The 20,078-nt window shown below is 47.6% G+C and overlaps 1 protein-coding gene across 4 annotated transcripts in view; it reads right to left on the minus strand.

Annotated features, from left to right (window-relative positions):
- Positions 1 to 2,379: 2,379 nt before the first annotated feature.
- The window catches only part of LOC149348509 (uncharacterized), a 63,227-nt gene continuing 45,528 nt past the window's right edge, over positions 2,380 to 20,078 (minus strand). For 2 of the 4 annotated variants that reach the window (XM_089588144.1, XM_089588143.1), the window contains exons 7-13: positions 18,767 to 18,848; positions 11,454 to 11,576; positions 10,151 to 10,285; positions 8,246 to 8,421; positions 5,682 to 5,802; positions 4,397 to 4,505; positions 2,380 to 2,618 (exon numbers count right to left, since the gene is read on the minus strand). In XM_089588144.1, coding sequence (XP_089444270.1) covers positions 4,436 to 4,505; positions 5,682 to 5,802; positions 8,246 to 8,421; positions 10,151 to 10,285; positions 11,454 to 11,576; positions 18,767 to 18,848 — 707 coding nt within the window. In that variant the 3' untranslated portion in view covers positions 2,380 to 2,618; positions 4,397 to 4,435. Of the gene's footprint in view, positions 2,619 to 4,396; positions 4,506 to 5,681; positions 5,803 to 8,245; positions 8,422 to 10,150; positions 10,286 to 11,453; positions 11,577 to 12,585; positions 14,926 to 18,766; positions 18,849 to 20,078 lie in introns of those variants that run through there. The other 2 variants (XM_089588145.1, XM_089588146.1) reach the window with 2 other exon arrangements.

Consider the following 20,078-nt stretch of genomic DNA (forward strand, 5'->3'; position numbering starts at 1 on the left):
TGCAGCGAAGTGCAGAAAAGTGATGCACCACTTCCATGTCCTTAGGGGAAGTTGGTGTGACCGGGCTTCACGGACATGCTCAGTAGCTCAGCTAGCATATTTACGCAGGAAACTGCTCGCTGGTTCTTCATTTCAAGGCTACGGTGCCTCCTCGCAGAATCCCGCTATTGACAGACTTAAGTTGGTATATTGGTTTTTGAGGAAAGGAAATGGCGCAGTGTCTGTCTCACATATCTCGGTGGACATCTGAACCGCGCCGTAAGGAAAAGGAGGAAGGTGAGAATGAATGAAGATAAAAAAAAGATGCTGAAGGGGGGTCTCCAGCATAACTTTGCTTCATAAACTATCTAATTTACAACCTCCTTTGTACCTCTTCGCGTGGATAAGAGAGTTCTTAAGGAATAGAGCATTCTTTTGCTCTAAGGGTACGTTACCTCCGTTCTTTCGACGTTATTGTTTAACACACTAATGCGTGATATCCCCATTAACCCAGCCGTCAAAGTTTATGTGTATGCGGATGATATTGCTTTTTTCGCTTCTGCCAAAAACATTCATATCCTGTATCAATTACTGCAAGAGTATTTAAATGCTCTGGAAGTTTGGCTACACAGCCTGAAGTTAACTTTAAACGTCAACAAGTGTGCCGTCCTTGTTTTCCTACAGGCATCCCCTCTTTACATCTCTCTTTCGTATCACTCTATCCTGATACCGCCAGTTGATTCTACAAAATACTTGGCTACAATATATGACCCGCATTTAGACTGGCGGCCTCACATTACAAGCATTGTGCTTAAGGGTGAGCGTGCCCTTGGCCGGTTGGTGAGGATCAGCAACAAAAAATTCGGTATGCGACGGGATACTCTACTCCTTCTTTATAAGATCTATGTACGGCCAATACTTTAATTCGGCTCCATTATCTTTTCTGGGTGCCCAAGGTACAAGCGTGAAGCCTTGTTATGGAGCGACGCGCTCTGCGCCTTTGCTTAGCTATGCCTAAAACAGTGGGAAATGTTGAACTCCCTGCTGTCAAATATTTCTGTATCAATAAGATAAATAAATATTTGTATCAATAAGATTTCTGTATCAATAAGATAATGCGTCGTGCATGTGTGCTTGTATTCTACTTTAATTAGATCATCCCGCGCGTCCGAATCATATGTCAATATTTAAATAATGTCTTGTATAGTGTACCCCCCCCCCCCCCCTATCCTTTCTGTCCCCCCACCACTTTCATTTCTACACGGTGCCTGTTATCCTTTATTTCTGCTGCCCCAGCTCAGGTGCTTCCCGCAGCAATGGCAGATGTCGGGGCCAGCGAAAATATTTTGCTTATTAAAATCACTAGTACTACTATTACTACTTTTGCGCTGAAGTCACTGCGCTGAACAGCTTCACGCAGGTGGATGGATGGATGGGATGGGGAAACTGTATATAGCAAGAGAATTCAAGGCCCGCAGGCCTCCTGGGCCTCCGCATGACCCTACTCACGGTCTAAACGTTCATGTTGTTTTGGTCCATGACGTATGCGGCCCGGCTGATGGCGATATTCTGCCTGGCAAGGTCCGCTGACCGCAGTGAGGTCTCCCAGTCCTGGCAGGTTCGGACGGGCACCGGCCCGGCGGGGGGAGGGAGCTCCGGACATAGGAGGATGCGGGTAAGGGTGGCCTTGGGGGTGGGACCACAAGATGCAGGCGACGTCAGATTGACACTCTGGTAGTGAGGGATGGGTGGGGTGGCGGCTGGCTCAGCTAATCCGAACGGACTTAGCTGGAGTTCCGCTTAGTTGGCACTTCCAGAGTAATCGGCCAGGTTCAATTCCTATAGTCACGCTGTTTTTCCGCACGTACCCAGCAGCCAGAACTACTGCGATTTGCAAACCTTACCAGGGAGCGGGGCGCACAATAATTTGCGGCTGGTATGAGCGCTTCATACCACTCCTTAAAGCAAAGTAGCTTGCTAAGTAGATGCACGAGAACATTCGGCAGCAGTACTGCTTCAGCAGCTTTCTGGAGCGAAAGCTCTACTCCTCCCGTACAAAGTTGAAGGTCATGTGGCTATGAAATTTGACCTTCAAACCAGGAGGAGCGGAGGCTTGGCTCTGACGTGGTTCACGTAGCTCGCCACAGCTGCGCGCATTGAGCCGACGGCACACTTGAAACCGCCGGAAATCGCGCGACCGTCCGCAGTATTAAAGCGCGTGGTGTGCGCTTACGTTTGCGGTCTTTCCTTAAGAGAGCTTTCGCTCGTCTTAGTGAGTTCATTCAGGTTGAACCACAGCTGATTTTTGGGTGTGGATGATCCGAGCTCCAGATGTTTTCCAGACAACGCTAGGCGAACTTACGCCGGTGCGGACACTAAAACACGTCGGAAACATTCTTCCAAGGGAAGAGAGGAGAAATGTACATTTATTCGTTTTGTGTCACGGTGCCTCAGGTAGGCAGGAGAGGTGGAACACGCCAGCGCTGTTGCAGCTTAAGGCTGGCCGCGAAGGTTGCCAGTGGTTTGCAGGGTCTAGCACGTGGCGTAACCGCTGCGCTTTCTTTCCAATCCACTGCCCATGCTGTTGTGCTCTGCCAGGTCATCCCTCAGGGAAGTCCACGTCGCCGTGGTACTCACTCCTGTCATGATGAGAAGCACCAGTTCGCTTTTACTGCAGGAAATGCAAAACACGACTCACGAACGCTCCTGAATTGTGCTGCGCGGAGCAAAAGGAGAGGAACTGACAACGTACACTAAATCCGCGACAAGGTGCTCTGTCTGCATGGCTAGTAGGTCTGTGCGGCTGTATTTGAGAGCGGTCAATAGCACTATCCCTGAAAAGTCGCCGTTGTGTTGTGCTGTGCGCTGTGCTGTGCGATGTCAGTGCACGTTGAATAACCCCAGGTGGTCCAAATTTCTGGTACTCTTCACTACGGCGTCCCTCATAGCCTGAGTCACTTTGGGATTATCGGTGTTAGTTATACTCTATTATCGTTTACGCTGTCTGGATTGTGTGAAAGGAATTGTAACCTGCAACCACAGGAGATTTTGCGTTTCGCTTTTAGTCTTTCGCCCTTACTTTTTTTGCTCCAATACAATCATTTGCCTCGTGGTCACAAAGTGTGCAGAAGCCTATGCCAATGACGTGAAGTCTAAATCGAGAGGAATAAAACGGCAGTAAGATGTCGTCTAGCGCACAGCCTCAGCTGACTCCCTTTTTACTCCCATATAAAAGTATTCGTGTTTACAGTGCAGGCTTTTATCTTTTATAATGTATATGATTTTAAATTGCGCTGGCGCAGATGGCGCAGGATGGTGAGAGGGAAATGGCGGATGGGTGGCGCTTTTTGGGATAAGGGTGGGGAGAAGGGTGGATGTGTGTGGGTAAGCCTTTCCTCACACGTGCCCATGCCGACATTTTGCGGAACGGCACTGCTACTACCATCGCAGTAAAATTGTGTGCTGAAAATCGGCGCTCCCTTTGTATCGCTCAAACGAATTGCTTTGAGCTCTTGTTCTCAAATAATCCTCTTCAACTCGACGGAGTTTTCTGAAACAATGTGGCCAGAGTTTAGCACATTTAATTACGCTATGCTCGACTGGAGGGACAGTAGTGGGCCGGGACGAATAATGGAAATGAAAGCTGGGCTGCTAGCGCACCCTGACGCATGCAATTTATTGGTTTCTTATATTTGCCGCCATCCCTACCGCACTCGCTTATCACGCTTTCTAGCATCGGGATACAAGCGCCTTGGCAGATCGAAAAATTCCTCGCAAAAAACGAAGTTCCTCTCGTGTTTCCTCTCGCCCCTACGGAGCTGCCCTGGCAGGTTTCAAATCCTCGAAATTCGCCGTCAGTGTCCTCCGGAGGCACGCCATTCGTGCACGCATGACAACGAACCCCCTAACGATCCCGCAGTGTTCACTGAGCATGCCCACTATTTCTAGGGCGGCCTGGCTAATCGCTGTGCATAGGCATGCCAACACACTGGGACGAATGTCGGAACATGATAGCTTCTAACGTAGTGTTTTTCCTACTATAATGGTTCGTCGGGCATAATGCTTCAGTTTTTCGAATTAGCTCCCTGAGAAATGAAAGAACCAAGTCGCCTGGCATTGTTTTACCGCGCCTAATTGACAGCGCTAGCTCTCATCAAGTTTTTTAGCTCTGAAACGTTTCAGGGAAATGAAGTTTCACTGAAAACATTTCCGTACTTTAAAAACATGCCGTCGGAATTTGTTAGAAAGATAACCTCCTTGCGATCTGCGTACAAATCCACAGTTTGCAATCGGCGGGCGCTGAGAACAATAACTGCGGGCATTCTCTGCGAGAACTTCGGCGCACTCACAATCATTCTGGAATCGCTAAAGTCCCCTAGTCGCTCTGCATTTAATCTGCGCCCACCACCGTACTCACGCGGAAGCCATCGAAGAATCTGGAGCACTAATGGGGGCCTCAGCACCGACGCTGTCGATCACGTGACGGCCTCTTTGCGGACATCCCTGGAAGCACGGCTACAGGAGCCCTGGGGATAAAGGAATGATGGACCTCAGAGAACGAGACGTGACCATATGCTAGTTGAAACAAAACCCACGAAGTCGATAAGGACACAGCAGTCAATGCTGCAATGGTCCGTAATGGTCTCCCGCAGCTTACTGCATACCGCATTGCAAGGCAGATGTATGCAGATACTGGAAGGAGGCGGAAGCATCGCAGGAGCTGAGAAATTGTCTGATATACACTCTTAGAAAAAAGGTAGTAGTACTTACTAGCGTTGGGGTAGTAACTGGTTGTCACATATGTTACTACACTGTTAGTAACTGCAGTTAGTAACGGGAAGGATAGTAACTGTTACTAACCTTGCAGTGAGTTATGAAGTTGAGATTGTAGAAACAGCTCAGTCTATTAACCCCATTCCCCTGCAGAAATGTGTATTACAAGACCAATTTATTGGCACGGCAGTCTGTGCCAGTCATATTATTTGACTTCATTTTAGGATTAAAGGAACGGCTACTAACTAGGCGGTAACTAGCGACCATAGTTAGTGAAAAGGTAGCAAGGGCAACTTTTACTAACTATACCTTATACCTTGTAGAGGGTAGTACATAGCTGATAAGAAATACTAAAACGAAGTCAGAGTTAGTAACAGCCGCACTTATTACCTTTTAACTACCTTTATACTAACTTTTTTCAAGAGTGTAGGTTTATACTTTTAGGGGACGTACAGCATTCGCGGCTGTCTCAACACTTGGCTCGCACGCGAATTCTAATGACCACTCCGATTAAAATGATGCGCCCATAATAAGGCACGGGCTCCGCACCGAAAGAGTCGCACCGGGCATTTAATTCACACATCCTGCATACTTCGGCCAGTGCACACCGCGATAGAACTATTTCTTTTTCACTTATCGTGACGCATAGACTCAAGTGAGAGCTGGCAGTAGAAGGGTCAAGAGAGGATAGACGAAGTGAAAGATGGCTATGCGGAAAAGAGATTGGTTTAAGAGATCTGCTCTGATGCGTGACAGGGCACATTACAGCCTCTGAATAATTTTGGAGCGTTAATTTCCGACCAAGAGCCACGAAATATGTTCCAGGTACTCTCCACTGATTCCTGCTACCGACTTCTTGACGCCTGCTGCAACTCTTGCCACGTGTTGGATCAGCGAAACGACGGTGACTATCGGAATGCCATACTTACGCATTTGTCGACACGCGTCCATTGGTGGCCGCTTCCAGCGTTCCCCGCACACCAGAGAGCACCGCTGGCATCGGACACAAGGCGGCTGCAGGGCTCTCCAATCCTTGAGCCGACCGACAGCCTGTGGAAAGGGCATTAACATGAAGGCATAGATTTCACATCGGCCGCGAACTTGCGATTTCGCTGTGGCGGTGCTCCGAGGAGGCACAGAGACCAACCTTGAGCGGTTGCCTAGCAACTGCCGCAGCTGGCCGGCTGCCGCGCGCTCGAGGCGCCATCTGGCATGACGTCACACCGCGCGCCTTGCCGTGGTGCCGCCGCCACCGTTTGCTATGACGTCATACCGCTTGCCTCGTCGTTGCGCTCGCTTTTGCTAGGTGTAACCTGACATAGCCGAGCTAAGCCACAGCCATTTTTTTTTGTGTCTTCTTTGCCTTTAATTCTTGCTCGCGTCTGCGCCATAACGCATCGAGAAAAAAAACAGTTTTGCTGAGATATTTAGGGGGATCAAAGGGGATGTTTAGGGCACTGCAAGGAGGCGTGCAGCAAATAGGTACACGCGTTTTAATCCATGGGACAAAGGAGTATGACAGAATGGTTTATGTAGCGGATGGTGTCGTCGAAAGAGGGACTACTTGAATCTGGTTCAGTACAGCCAGTTATTGTCCAGTAATGCTGGTACAGCCAGTTATTGTCCAGTAATGCTGGCATGAGGACTGTCAGAGTATCTTTTCTCGCTTCGGCGAGCGCGGCTTCAGCCGCTTATCTTTTTGAGCAGCGTCCGCTCCGGCGGACGCAGTTGTTGCTGCGACGCGCGTCTTTCCTTTCCTCTCTCTCCTTCCTCTGATCTTTTAACTCTCCTCTATCTGCACGTGGCAGCGGTGGTGGCTTGGCTCGAGCCAGTAGCAGGCCCGTGCAATTTCCTCTTCATCCTTCTCTCTGTCACAACAACAACAATGCTGGCATGCATTTTTGTATGGCTGGATCTTATTTCAATTATTGGCAGTTGAAGCTTGTTTTTTATGACATGTTATGGGCAGTAGAAGTACTCCTTTTTGCGTGACTTACCTTACTGCAATTATTGGTAGTAGAAGTTTTTTCTCTTTTTGTGCGACTGATGTCATTGGAATTACTGATGGCAGATGTTTCAGTTTTTGTGCGACTGATGTTGTTGGAATCATTGCTGGTAAGTTTTTATTTATGTATGACTGATCTTACTGGAATTATTGGCAGTACAAATTCTTATTTTTGTGTCACTGCTCTAACTGGAATTATTAGTGCAGAAGTTTTCTCGCGGTGCTCGGGTAAAAGGCAATGGTGAAAAACATCTAAAGCGAAGAAATCGGGTAACACACACTTGCATCCTACCAAGTATAGAAGAAAGCACCGTTTTTCAATGAGACCGAACACGCATTTGAGCACTAATTATGCCCAAGAAAAAAAAAACGCAGAAACACGTGAAAAGCGTTGGTACACCTTCATGTTACACACTGGATGAAGATACAGCCTCACTGACGTTAATATGTGGAGCTAAATATGCACAAAGCGTGCAGTAACAAGTTCACGAAAATGAATTAATTAATGATTTTAAGAGTCTAAAGACGACAACGGTGAAATAAAAAATAAAAGTAGAGAAAAAATCCCTATATTAAAAGTAAACAGGACTCAAGGAGGCCGACATTTCCGCCATTTTCTTCGCACGCTACACGAGGCAGTACTTCTTACGCGAGGCAAATTTCATATTAACCAGGTAGTCAATTAGCCCCACTAAAAATATTTAGTCCAATAGGTACAAGTCCTTTTGGGCAAGTAAAGTCCAGCGTGGAGGTACGCCCAGTGTCGATGGAACTCGCTGAATCATTTCATAATACTCCAAACATTCTGCTCCAATTAGGTGGTCTAAAATCTGTACCAATGCTAGCACACAATGGTTTCACTTGAGTGACCGTGTTTCATATTAATCCGTCCTTGAGTAACGCGACTGTTCGAGCAAATGCTCTAAAAGTGGTATTTGCCTCCGGCCTCTTCTTCATTTCGCTGCCACATTTGCCCCTATAATATGTCGAAGCAGTGACATCAATACGATGTAGCTTTCCTCCTACAATTCTTCGCGTCTCCACGAAAAAAAAATTCTCTGTGGCTTAGCTTGGTTAAGCCCGGTAATTGCGAAGGCAATATGAGTACCTACGCCATGGTACAGCTGGTAGTGTAGCTGGTGGTGGTGCTTGTGGTTAGACTTGTGGTGATGCATCGGTTATGCAATCCAATCCAATCCACTCCAATCCTATCCAATATAATCTAATCTAATGAAATGTAATCTAATCTAATCTAATTCAGTCCAGTCCAGTCCAATCCAATCTAATCTAATACAATGTCATCCAATCTAATCCAATCTAATGCAAGCAAGGTCAAATGAAGGTCAATGGTGGTCACCGCCGCGGCACGGCAAAGGCGTGAAAGTGCAAGTAGTATTGCTTTCGCAATAACAGTTGGCCGCAAGCAGAATACTCACGCGCGCCACCCTGCGGCGCATGTATTAGTCACGAGCAGCACCGTCTCCTCACCTCCTGCACCGCAGCTGTCTGGAGCTGGCGGAGGATGCGCTGCTTGAGGTCGCATCCGCCGAAGTGACGCAGCGGTGGCGCTGCTCTGCCGTGTCGATGTTGGTGTAGGCTGTTGGGAGTGTAATGCTACGCAGAGGTATTGGGGCCACCATTGGCTTCCAAGGAAGACACCCAGACTGGAGGAGACAAAGACCAGATTTCGGAAGGCAGCGGTTAGAGACTGCCATTTGCCTACGTACAACATAATGAGAGATATCGACGGGACTGCAGGCTCTACAGTCTGGTGTGCAGAGGTTCGAAGTGCTCGCGAAGCATGAACGATTGAAAAGGGAAACCCTTCCCAAAAAAGCAGCATAGTCAACTCGCTGTGTGGAAGCTCCAATGGACACCCTGCAAAGCTGCAGCGCAAAGAAGATACAGAAGAAACAAGGAGCGAAACCCAACCGCTTCGTTTTAGGAAAGGCCACCTAACTATAAGGTTGAAATACCTGAGGGCAGAAAATAAGAGTGCCCACGAAGTAACGATGACAACATACAAGCCTAGATATTTTATTGAATCAAAGGAGTAGGCATTCTTTATAAAAACATAAATAAGTAAAATAATTATGAGCACTATTTTATTGGCGCAAAGGCACCGTCGGTCCATAGAGTACCATGTTTTAACTAACGTTGTTTGCCGGACGTGGGTGTAAAACACTCCTTTTCCAAAGCACATGCCCAGTTTTCCCGGAGACTGAGTAAGGAGCGTCGTCTGCTGTACGCGAGGAGATACTGAGTCCCGAACATTGCGGTCACCATTCCTTCTTTCTTCTAGCTGCAAAATATGACCTACAAAATGGGCGGTGAGCTCGATATTTCGAATGCTACGGGGAAGCAATGCGATGTACAGAGGTTTTGAAATTCCGCCGTGATTTTCACCGTTCTGCACCACGCGTCGTGTGGTGGCCGCAGTGCAAACTAAAAGCGCTTGTACAGATTTCCTGGGCTTGTTCGACCCCAGAAAAAGCTGAACGTTTGGTCTGGGTGAACCCTTCTAAACCTTTGGAAAGCCGGTGGGCACAAGGCGGGCACCCGGAGGCAATGGTTAACGAAACACCACACTTAACGCAAACGATGTGGATTCTGTAAGCACTAGGTCGCGGCGGAGACGTTTTCTAAGAAAGAAATTAATCTTTACGCCATCTGTAACAAGTATTTTCGCCGCGTAAAAAGATTCTAGTTATATCTCAGGAGAAATAAAGAGAACAGATTACATTTCTAATAGGAGTGAGTGTGCCAAAAACCTAAAAAAAAAAAGATTTTTTTCCGGCCACCAAAAAGTCAAAAAAAAGGGGCGGCGGTTTCGAAGTGCCATTGACTGACTGAAAACATGTTTATTTGCTTGCTCAATATTCTTAAATCATGTGGGTGGGCCTCCTAGTCTGGCAGTCCACTGGCTGTTGCTGCTGCGCTGGCCCTCGGCACCAGCCAGAGCTGACGGTCAGGATCATCGCTGATCAGAATAGCCTCCCACTGCTCCTCTTACGGGTTTTCAACGGGGTCAACTAAGGCATTAAATTGGCATGCCCACACCATGTGATAGATGCTAGCTACCTCTCCGCAGTTTGGGCACTGCGGATAGTATAGTGTAGGGTGCCACTGGTGTAACTTAGCTGGCGTTGGGAAGTATGTGTTGGTTTGTAATCTCCTGAGGGTGTTCTCCTCTAACTTATTGAGGGGTTTATGTGGTGTCGGGCACTCTTTCCTGGCGCGAGATTGTCACCATACTCTGCTAAACCTATTAGGTCGCGGCACCCTTCACGGTCATCAGGGGGAGACGCCCGGCATAGAAGAGCTCTCGGGTTTTCTTTCGATGGCGCCAGCTGCCAACGAACTGCGACAGGGCGAACAGCTGAACGTGCTCACCGTACGCCTCCTCTGCCGGTGGCCCTTCCCCGACCTCTCTTATCGGCGGAGGGAGCCTGTTCAGCGGAGTTCGCTCCACGGGCAATCCGAGGAACCCGGCCCCTGGTTGGTTGGTCGCCTGTGGTTGGTGGAGGCCTGCATGGTAGGGGCGCAAGCAATTATGTGCCGCATACTGGGAGCTGCCCTCGCCCCTTTACAGCTTAGCGGCGTTGACCGCTGAGACCATGGCCGTGCTTATTCACTAAAGAGGCACGGTGCTTCAACAGAGACACGTCTATGAGGGCCAGTTTGCGAAAACTATACGGCAACATGGTTCCCCGGTGAGCGTGATGAATGCAGATCTGAATGCGATAAACGAGGGAGAAAGCTTGAGACATCCATGAATAAACTAGCCACACCTTCGTCGGCAGCCCGGTAGTACTGCCGCCGACTCAAAACACGAATGTGTGCGGAAGCGTTATATTTTCCATGTCATGCAGATCCTGTCCTGTACGCCGTACTGTTGTGCGATAAGAGTGCTTGTGCTCGCGCACATAGCGAATGAGTTTTCTTTTCTGTTCGTATATAAGCAGGTTTCTTTTTGTTCGTATATAAGCAATCACTTCGGTGTCTGCAGGTCACGTATTCACAATCCTTTCACGACTTGCTGGAAGTCCAAGGACAGAAACTGCGCTCAGTTCCGCCAATCATTTCTGTGGGCGTTTCCAGTTCCTCATCTGCCTTTAGATGCAGGCAGAGCGTGGCTGGCATTGCATGACATTACTTCCATTGCCGAGAGGCCGGGACTGATAGGTGTGTCAGAAGAACAAATCCTAAAATGATCGGAAACCGCGCCGTTTGTTTCTGTGGCGTCGTATCACCGCACAGCTCTTATGGAGATAGTTCGTCGTCGGTCCAAACTAAGTGAAGCAGCGTTGTGCTGCTGTCGAGAAAAGTACAGATTGAAAAATCTGCCCACATGAGCAAGGCCAGTTTCCAAGGAAAAAAAAATTATGAAGTCTAGTGTATTTCACCCACTGCTCACTACCTACCCTACGGTTTGGGGAAAGCGCACACTCGAAATTTCGATGCAGGGCATCACAGGTTGGCGACACTACACCTGGAACCTCCAGCTGCAGAATAGCAGGACTGGCTCGTTCTCTTGACAATCCGGTTTACGACAGCACAAGTGATGAGCAACCTAGCACAGTCCTTCCTTGCGACCAGCATTGAGCAATCGAACCCTGCTTTGCAGGAGCCATCTGTATCCTGAATTCAGTGCAAGCGAATAGCTAAAGGGCGAAGGGGTTGATGGCAGGCACACCTAGCTCCAGCTTCTCCTTGTTTGTTGCATGCGCCTTCGGCCGCGGACATGGCCCGGGTCTTCGACCGCAGGCGGGTCGCCGGGCCACCTTCGTCCTCCTGGTCTTGGCTGGAGACTTGCTCCCTGCAGAGGACGGAGACAAGGAATGCCGTGGCACGTGATTTATCCCAACTGGTGCACGACGACCCTCGGCAGTTTAGCAGAGATTTGCCACAGGGCTCATTTTCTAAAGAGGTCCATTTTATTGCGAAAGCAATACTAGTTGCACTTTAAGCCCATCGCGTAGCGAGGCCGGTAGCTACCAAATTAGCATACTGGATTGGATTGAATTGGATCAATCCAATCAATCAGGACGGGGTCGGCCGTACCCCATACTAGATAAATATAGCTGACACAACAAGCACTGAACCCGGCACCAGCAGCACAGACCAACTGCAGAGGCAACGCGAAGGTGACACGTGAGCGCCCTCGCACCAGGAAGGAAAAAGCTCTGCCGTCACCATAGCGCAGAGTTTTACTCCCTCGATTAGCGCAAACTACTGCCGCCAGAATTCGAGAGCGAAAAGGCGGGCACCCTTTTTGGCATGCCGCGCCCGCTCCCGTAATCGGCGATTGTGTTCGTCGTGTGGATCGCCTTCACCGATGCCATGAGGGACGAAACACGATTAGGGTTTGTCGCTGGTGCTACGATTAACGTGACTCGCCAGTCACATGCAGTTTCCTATGTTGCCAAAGTCCACCGTCGGGTCCCACACATTCAGACACTCCTTCATCATCATCATCATCATCATCATCATCATCAGCGTGATTACACCCACTGCAGGGCAAAGACCTCTCCCATGTCTCTCCAATTAACTCGGTCCTTTGCCAGTTGCGGCCACTGTATCCCCGCAAACTTCTTAATCTCATCCGCCCACCTAACAACTTTCTGCGGTCCCCTGCTACGTTTGCTTTCTCTTAGAATCCACTCCGTTAACCTTAAATACCAGCGGTTATCTTGCCTTCACATTACATGCCCTGCCCAGGCCCATTTCTTCCTCTTGATTTCAACTAAGATGTCATTAACCCGCGTTTGTTCCCTCACCCACTCCGCCCTCTTCCGATCTCTTAGCGTTACACCTATCATTTTCCTTTCCATAGCTCGCTGCGTTCTTAAGCTGAACCCTCCTTGTTAGCCTCCACGTTTCTGCCCCATAGGCGAGTACCGGTAGGATACAGCTGTTGTATACTTGTCTCTTCAGGGATATTGGTAAGCTACCATTCATGATCTGAGAGAACCTGCCATATGCGCTCCACCCCTTTCTCATTCTTCTAGTTATTTCCCTCTCATGATCCGGATCCGGACACTCCTTCATCGATGTCCAACTGTTGCTCCCTCTTCCAGCCGCCCAGAAGTCTCGGAAGGCGAAGGATTGCAATACGCCTGGAGAACGGCTGAACTGTGTCGACTGCTTTGCCTTTAGCGCGGCGAATGAGGTCTCATCATGCACCCTTTCTCGGAAAAGAAGATGGTTCTCTGACGATTTTCCGTGCACGCTTCGGGATCGCAGTCCAGCCAGAGAACACGGGAAACTGAGGTTACGCACTTCCTCCTGAGGCTGGCAAGCACACAAGCACGAAGGCACAATAAAGCTGCCACACTAAAGTCTTTAGTCGCGAAATTTGCGTAATTGGAAGAAACTTAGCCGGCTTCCAGAAACGTAGAAACTCGGAAGAGACGATTTACGAAAATGGATGACGTAATGCATGAGGAGTTTGGTAATGGCTTCTGTGATGGCACGGTCATCGTTAAGTGTCCAATGATTAGAATGCGCATTATTCTATTTTGAAACAGCGTTTGTTGGCTAACTGCAGCTTCACTTTCTTGCATCTTGAATTTGACTTCTTTACCATTATGGAAATAGATGTGAATGACCGTAATTTCTCTACGCGCTACTGCCGACTTAGCTCCAGACGGACGCACCTGTTTGGTGGTCTCGACTACGTTGGAATGGTTCGAAGAGTGAAGTATCCCGATGAGACGTTTATCGTCGTTTGTTTCTGCTTGCCGAGGTGCACGGCAAAGTGCTATCAAAACCAGACCAACAGATGACCAATGTCGAGCGAGGCGCGTGGCGTGGGCAGCGTGGTGGTTAATGACTGCGGGCGGTTTGTGTGTGAGTTCGTGCGTGCGTGCGTGTGTGTGTGTGAGTGCGTGCGTGCGTGCGGGGGCGTTCTGTGCGTGCGCTTGCGCTGTCTGGCTGGCTGTAGCTTCATTGTAGTGCGAAAGCACTCATACCATTGTCATAGCCGGGCAAATATCTTACTTGCGCATCGTCCTTGTGCACCGCTCTTTGCCATAGCAACTCTGACGACAATGTTGAGCACAGACCTTTCTTGTGCATCGCACGCTGCCGCAGCAACCGTTAAGCCAATTTTAAGCCTACGTATACTAGGTGTATCTTTCACGTGCATCGCTAGTTGCCTCAGAAACTGTGACGCAAATCGGCAAGAATTTGGCCACGCCCACCCGGGAAATTTGACCTTGGCTGATTTAGACCTAAGTTGATCCCCAACCATAATTGACCGTGGCCGACAGGATGGCGACCTCCAAATTTAGCTCGGGTCATTTCCAAGAATTTGCCCAGGGACACCCCCGAAAAAGTGGTTCCCGGCTCTGAGATTTGGCCATACGTTGCTATGGCGTCGCTTGAGGCGTCACCATTTACGTCACTGCGCTCTCGCACGTCACATATCGGTTAAAGCGGAGTTAAACCGCGGCTAATTTTATTGCGAAAGCAATACTACTTGCACTTTGAAGGGTGACCACCATCGTGCCGCGGCGGTGACCACCATTGACCTTCATTTGACCTTGATTGCATTAGTTTGATTAGATTGGATTACATTACATTGGATTGGACTGAGCTGGACTGGATCAGATTAGATTAGATTAGATTAGAGTAGATTACAATGGATTGGATTCGATTGGATTAGATTCGATTGGAATGGAATGGAATGGATTGGATGGGATTGGATTGGTTTGGATTGGATCGTATAACCGATGCATCACCACAAGTCTAACCACAAGCACCACCACCAGCTACACTACCAGCTGTACCATGGCGTAGGTACGGATATTGCTTTCGCAATTACCGGCTTAACCACGCTAAGCCACAGCGAATTTTTTAATTCTAGGGCACAGGTCTGTGAGGTAACTTTGCAGGCAACCAAAAGAAAGACCATGACCGCATCTAAAAAACCGCTGTTTTTAGCAGTGCAAGCAAACATTCGAAATTGGCCACCTGGGTTTTCATCAGGGGCGGTGGTTATCGGAAAAAAGCCATACCGGCCACGTATCTGAGCGATGTCGGAGAAGGGGCACTGCTTACGCGGTCCCCTGGTTGCCTTTGTGACGCTGCACGGGCACTTGCCAGGACTAGCTGTTGTAGAGCCAGATGGCCCTCGCTTGGACACGGAAAGGTCGCCGCGCGAACTGCACTGGGCCAACACACGCTGCTCAGAAGCGAGGGTAGCAAAGCAATACGTGTTGCTTTCATCGAAAATGGAGTGTTATTGCTGTCCTCACTTTTAAAACGTAAAGAGAAGCAATCTAGAGTGATAGAGGAAACTACTGGCCGCAGTGTTAGCGAGTGTGCTCCGGTAGAGGATGCTAAGAATGCCTTGTGACCTCTTCAGCGACTTGCACATGCTTTCGGTTGGAGTGGCAAACACTGCACGCCACTGTGAAACGTTTTCACGATTTTAAGCCCATCATTCTAAAAGTATCGTTACAAGTTTATGGCAGTATTATAGGCCCAGCCTACCCGCTGCTCTGGATCACTAACAATGATATATCGGCTGCTGAGTCCAACGTCTCCAGATCCAATCCCGTTTGTTGCGATGGCATTTCGATGTACGTGAACTGCTAAACGCCGGTGTGCTGCACAATGTCAGCGCACTTTAATGAGACCCACGGGCTCGAAATTACTTTGGACAATGCAATACGGCCGACTGTAATAGTCCATGTGTAATTTTGTAACGTTAAAACCGACACGTCATATACTACGTAGGCACAGTTCAGGAGCTTTATTATAGCAAATGTGTCGCAAATTTCGTCTATGCGGATTGCGCGTATCGCAATATTTCTTGTATGTCGTGTCCCCGCACTGTTTGTTCGATATAGTCTCACACTCACTGGCACTACTGCGAACTATCTTCACTTGTCCTGCTGAAGGACGACCTTATGCGGACGAAGTTTACGTGCGGACGCTTAACAAAACAAAGACAAAAACGACACAATGAAACCTAGGGGTCCAAGTGTTGTGCTCAATTTTTTTTGTTATAAATTTATGGACCAAATCCTGAGCCTAAATAGCGACTAGACCAGAGGCAGCTGGCACGGCATTTGAATAATTATTCGTTCCGTGACGAATTTGTGTCTGCCGGCGGCACTAATTGACTTCCAGAAAGCCTAAAAGCGGCTACTGGCATTTTTCATTCCACAGCAAAAAGGATCATGAATCACATCCGCGCATTCGAGAGAGCATGGTTTATGTCCTACCAATAAAACAACTAAATTTGGAGCTGCAGTTCGAAAGCCGCACCCAAGGCCTCCTTTTCAGCTGTCCACAATGCAGGGCCGTGATGGTGCGCTGGCCGTACAGGACCAGAAGGGACAAAAACTACTTAGACGTCATCGCTGCTTATTTGTTAGGCACCGAAAAAAACACATGACATTGACACCTCGCTAATCCATGGAGTCGCAGTGAAGTGGATTTCGACACATGGGCCGGCCGTAGCTGGTGCGAAAAAGAGGAATCGTGTCCTCTTAATTTTGCAATCTTTCAAACCTGTCAGGACTCCTTAATGAACGCCTTAGCCTCAATTGCTTCCATTTATCTAAAATGTAGCTTATTTTACAATGTCGCGAAGAGGTCATTTTACCAATAAAAATGAAAAATGCTTTCACCAGGAAGGATTATTACTCATAAAGATGAAACGCATTTTGGAAGCCACAAACGGTTCGAGCCAATTCGGTTTAAATGTAGGCAACTTCAAAACTGCAATTGAGAGAGTCTTGTTCATATTGAATATTGATTGCGATATCTTTAGAACCCCCTGTCGAAAAATACTGCCCGTAGTCAGGAAATTCTCTCGATCCTCCGTGAACCGCCTGCCACGGTGGGTCGGTGCCAGAATGGAAGAAGGGAAATCCCATTCTCCTCTACAAGGAGAGGAGCCTGTTATGCATAGCGGTAGAGAAAGGGGCATATTAGTTTTCATTTCTTGCCTTCCATCGTCTCTGAGTCTTTTCGACTGAGAACGTTCCCCTAGACATTTATGCCTTTATTTTCTAATTTTGCGGGTGCATTGTTTCAGAGTTATTTTGTTGAATTTCCAGGGCAAGAACGAGAGGAAGGCTTCCCCTCTACAGTCTTCCTCAAAAGTAGTAAAAATTCCTTTGTACTTCAATTTTATTTCCGAAACCCCCTTTATTGCACATGCGTCGCTCGCGGAGTAACGGTTGCGCAAAGTACATTATTTTCTCATGTTTGAACAATTACAGCTGCTTTTATAAAAAACATTGCTCAGTACAGCTAATATAAGTCTGGAGCCTAATTGACTTCGAATCTTTTTGATTGATTACTTGATGCAGCTAACCTAATCCTATTTGTCCAAGCAAGATGATCACAACTACCAAGAAAAAAATTACAGGCAGGAGCCATGTTTTCTCATACAAAGGCTGAAATTGACTTTGAAAGAAATGTACTCGAAACAAGTAGAAATTTCTAAGCGGCTGAGCCTTGTTTTATCACACAAAAGTACAAACATGATTTTAAAACAAACCTACTAGAAACAACGCCAGACACCAACGCTTAGAAACCGTGTGCATGAATGCTTTTCGCCTTTAATTACGAAAGCCGCCATAAACCAAATCCCCCTTTGACATTAGTCGTGAAAAAGGCATTGATAGAGATTTAAAAAAAGTGCGGCAGCAAGATTTTTTTTTATGGTTTTCGTGGTGGCGCAGTTTTCGGGAATCGAAATTCACTCTCCGTCCTCTTCGCAGCTTTTTTTCCCCTGTTGTGGTTCCTAGAACGCTCAAAGCTCGGTGCCTCTCTTCCAGCCGCAATCTGCAAACCGTCGTGGTCAACGTCATCATACTGCCTTTTTTTACATATTTTGACTTTATTCCTCAAGGCATCTCCATCGAGCCAATTAGCACGTAATTGGCCGGGCTTCCAGCCTTATGCAGTGGCGTTTGGTACGCTAATTATTTTATAGTTCTTTTCGCTGCAGCTCCTGCGTGATGTGCTTGTGAATTCTGAGAGTATGCGACTAAAAGCTTCTGCATGTACTCCAGACTGATTGTCCGCCTTCAAGCCGCTAGACGCGCACGCGTAAATATTGGATGATTTCGATGCGAGGCTGCAAAATGGTGAGGAAGTAATTTTCGCTGCGGTAATTTATTTGCACTAGCGTGGCCCACGTTTTCAACAACGCGTGCTAAAGCGGCAGCGCTGCTTCCCGCGCGACAGGGTGCTGCCGTTGACATTGCGTCTAAGATTGCATGCCCGCCGCCGCTGTCTCGCGCGTGCTCGTGGCGCTCGCCTTAATTGTAACAAGAAAAGCGTTAAAGATAGAGTTTTAAAGCGAAAGCTTTACTACGTGCACTTTCAAGCCTTTGCCGTGCGATGGCGGTGCACATGAAATGACCTTTCGCATGACCTCTGTGTGACGTCACGCCGAAAAGCTGGGCGACCATCTCACGTCGTCTGCGAGTAGTGGCGGTGCACCACCGGCGGCCTTAGATTAGATTGGATTAGATTGCATCAGATTAGATTGGATTAGATTGGACTAAATTGGATTGGATTTGATTGGATTCGATTGGATTGAATTGGATTGGATTACAGTAGATTAAATTAGATTACATTAGATTACATTAGATGAGATTAGATTACATTACATTGGATTCGATTGGATTGTATAACCGATACATGACCACAAGTCTAACCACAAGCACCACCACCAGCTACACAACCAGCTGAACCATGGTGTAGGTACGGATATTGCTTTCGCAATTACCGGGCTTAACCAAGCTAAGCCACAGCGAATTTTTTTTAAACAAGCTAAACATATTTAGCAATCTTAACAACTTCGATGAGCAAGTGCTAATTTGTGCGCCAGTTTTTTTTTTTCTACGCGAACGCCAACAAACCTGTCTACCATAAGCAAGCTACACCAATCTTTTTTTAGTCCCCGTCTTAGGTCAGTTGAGTAGCCCCTATACGTGTGAGTGAAAATCTTTAATGGCCCGAAGGTGGTGTGCTTACCTATTGCCTTGGACAGGTGAGCATGTTGCCCTGAACCTCTTCGCAATCGTCAGCGTTCCAAAAAATTCGCTCAGGTCGAGCGCTGTAAAGGCAGTTAAACATAAGGCAGTGCTATTAGTTCTCACCTTGGCACCCGCAATACGGATTGATTTCAGTGCAAGAAATTACTACCGTAGCTACTCCACACAGCTGCTTGTAGTCATAGACGATGCACGTATATCATCGCGTACGTGGAGACAATCTTAACAGGTAATCTTTATTCAAGTTACTAAAGTGATCCTGCAAAAACAAAAAATGCGTTTTTGCCAAATCAATTGAAAAAGACGATTTGTTAGTGGTTTGCTTTGGAGAATTATATTCAAATGCAATATCATTCATGGCAATCGATCTTTAATTGTTCATTAATTTGAAGGGACACTCAGCACAAAAAGAAGTTGGCTGTGTCGATAGATACCAGCACTCTAATGAAAGTCAGGCTACTTTCACTAAATACATACTTAACTCAAAACGGTAAAACAAAATGAAATAGGTGTGGTTATCGTGGTCCTATTTTGCGCGTAAAATGCGGTGCGCCTAAACAGTTTTTTGGTCGCAGATCCCAGGGGCAAAGCCGCGCCGGCATTCGCGTCTAAAAAGAGGTGACTGGGTTCCCTTTCGTGCAGAGCGATAAGTTTTATTCGAATGGCAAAAAAATGTTTATGAACACTTTTCTTAGCAATAAATGCGTCCATTGCTGCCGCAAAAACAATGACATCGCGAGAAAGGGTCATAGAATTGGTGTTTACTGCGGGCAGACATTTTTTGAAGTGGTCCTTACTCTCCCATCAAATCTTTACCATTGCTGGCTATTGCATAATCACCTAATGGTACTTTTTCTTGGTGCGTATATCACACCCTTGCGACGCATACATCGGGAGTACTCACCTCTGTACATCTCCTGAGAACTTTCGGCCACAGTAAATGCAACGAGCTGCGACGCCCTCTGTCTCTGCTCCTCGAAGCCGTAAGGCTAACAATGACCAGATTCGGCTAGAGATAATCAAAGCTTTTTGTTGGAAATTGGGGACTGTGAGCTATTTGGAGACTATGACTATGAAGTGACTATGCGCCGCGGGGTAATTTCCCTTAATCGTTCGTAATTCTCTCCGCCTGCTTTAAATGGCCGCGATTCTAGTCACAAATGCGCGATCTTGGAGCTGCGCTATTTTCCATCTTGCTTCCGAAAGTCATGCGTAATGATCCCGCGATCAATCCCGTAATTATTAACGTGGTGCCGTGCAACTCGACGGCACGACAAATACGACTGCTGAAG

This window comes from Amblyomma mixtum, chromosome 4, assembly GCF_055824585.1.
Source record: "Amblyomma mixtum isolate Tamu chromosome 4, ASM5582458v1, whole genome shotgun sequence".
NCBI lineage: Eukaryota > Metazoa > Arthropoda > Arachnida > Ixodida > Ixodidae > Amblyomma > Amblyomma mixtum.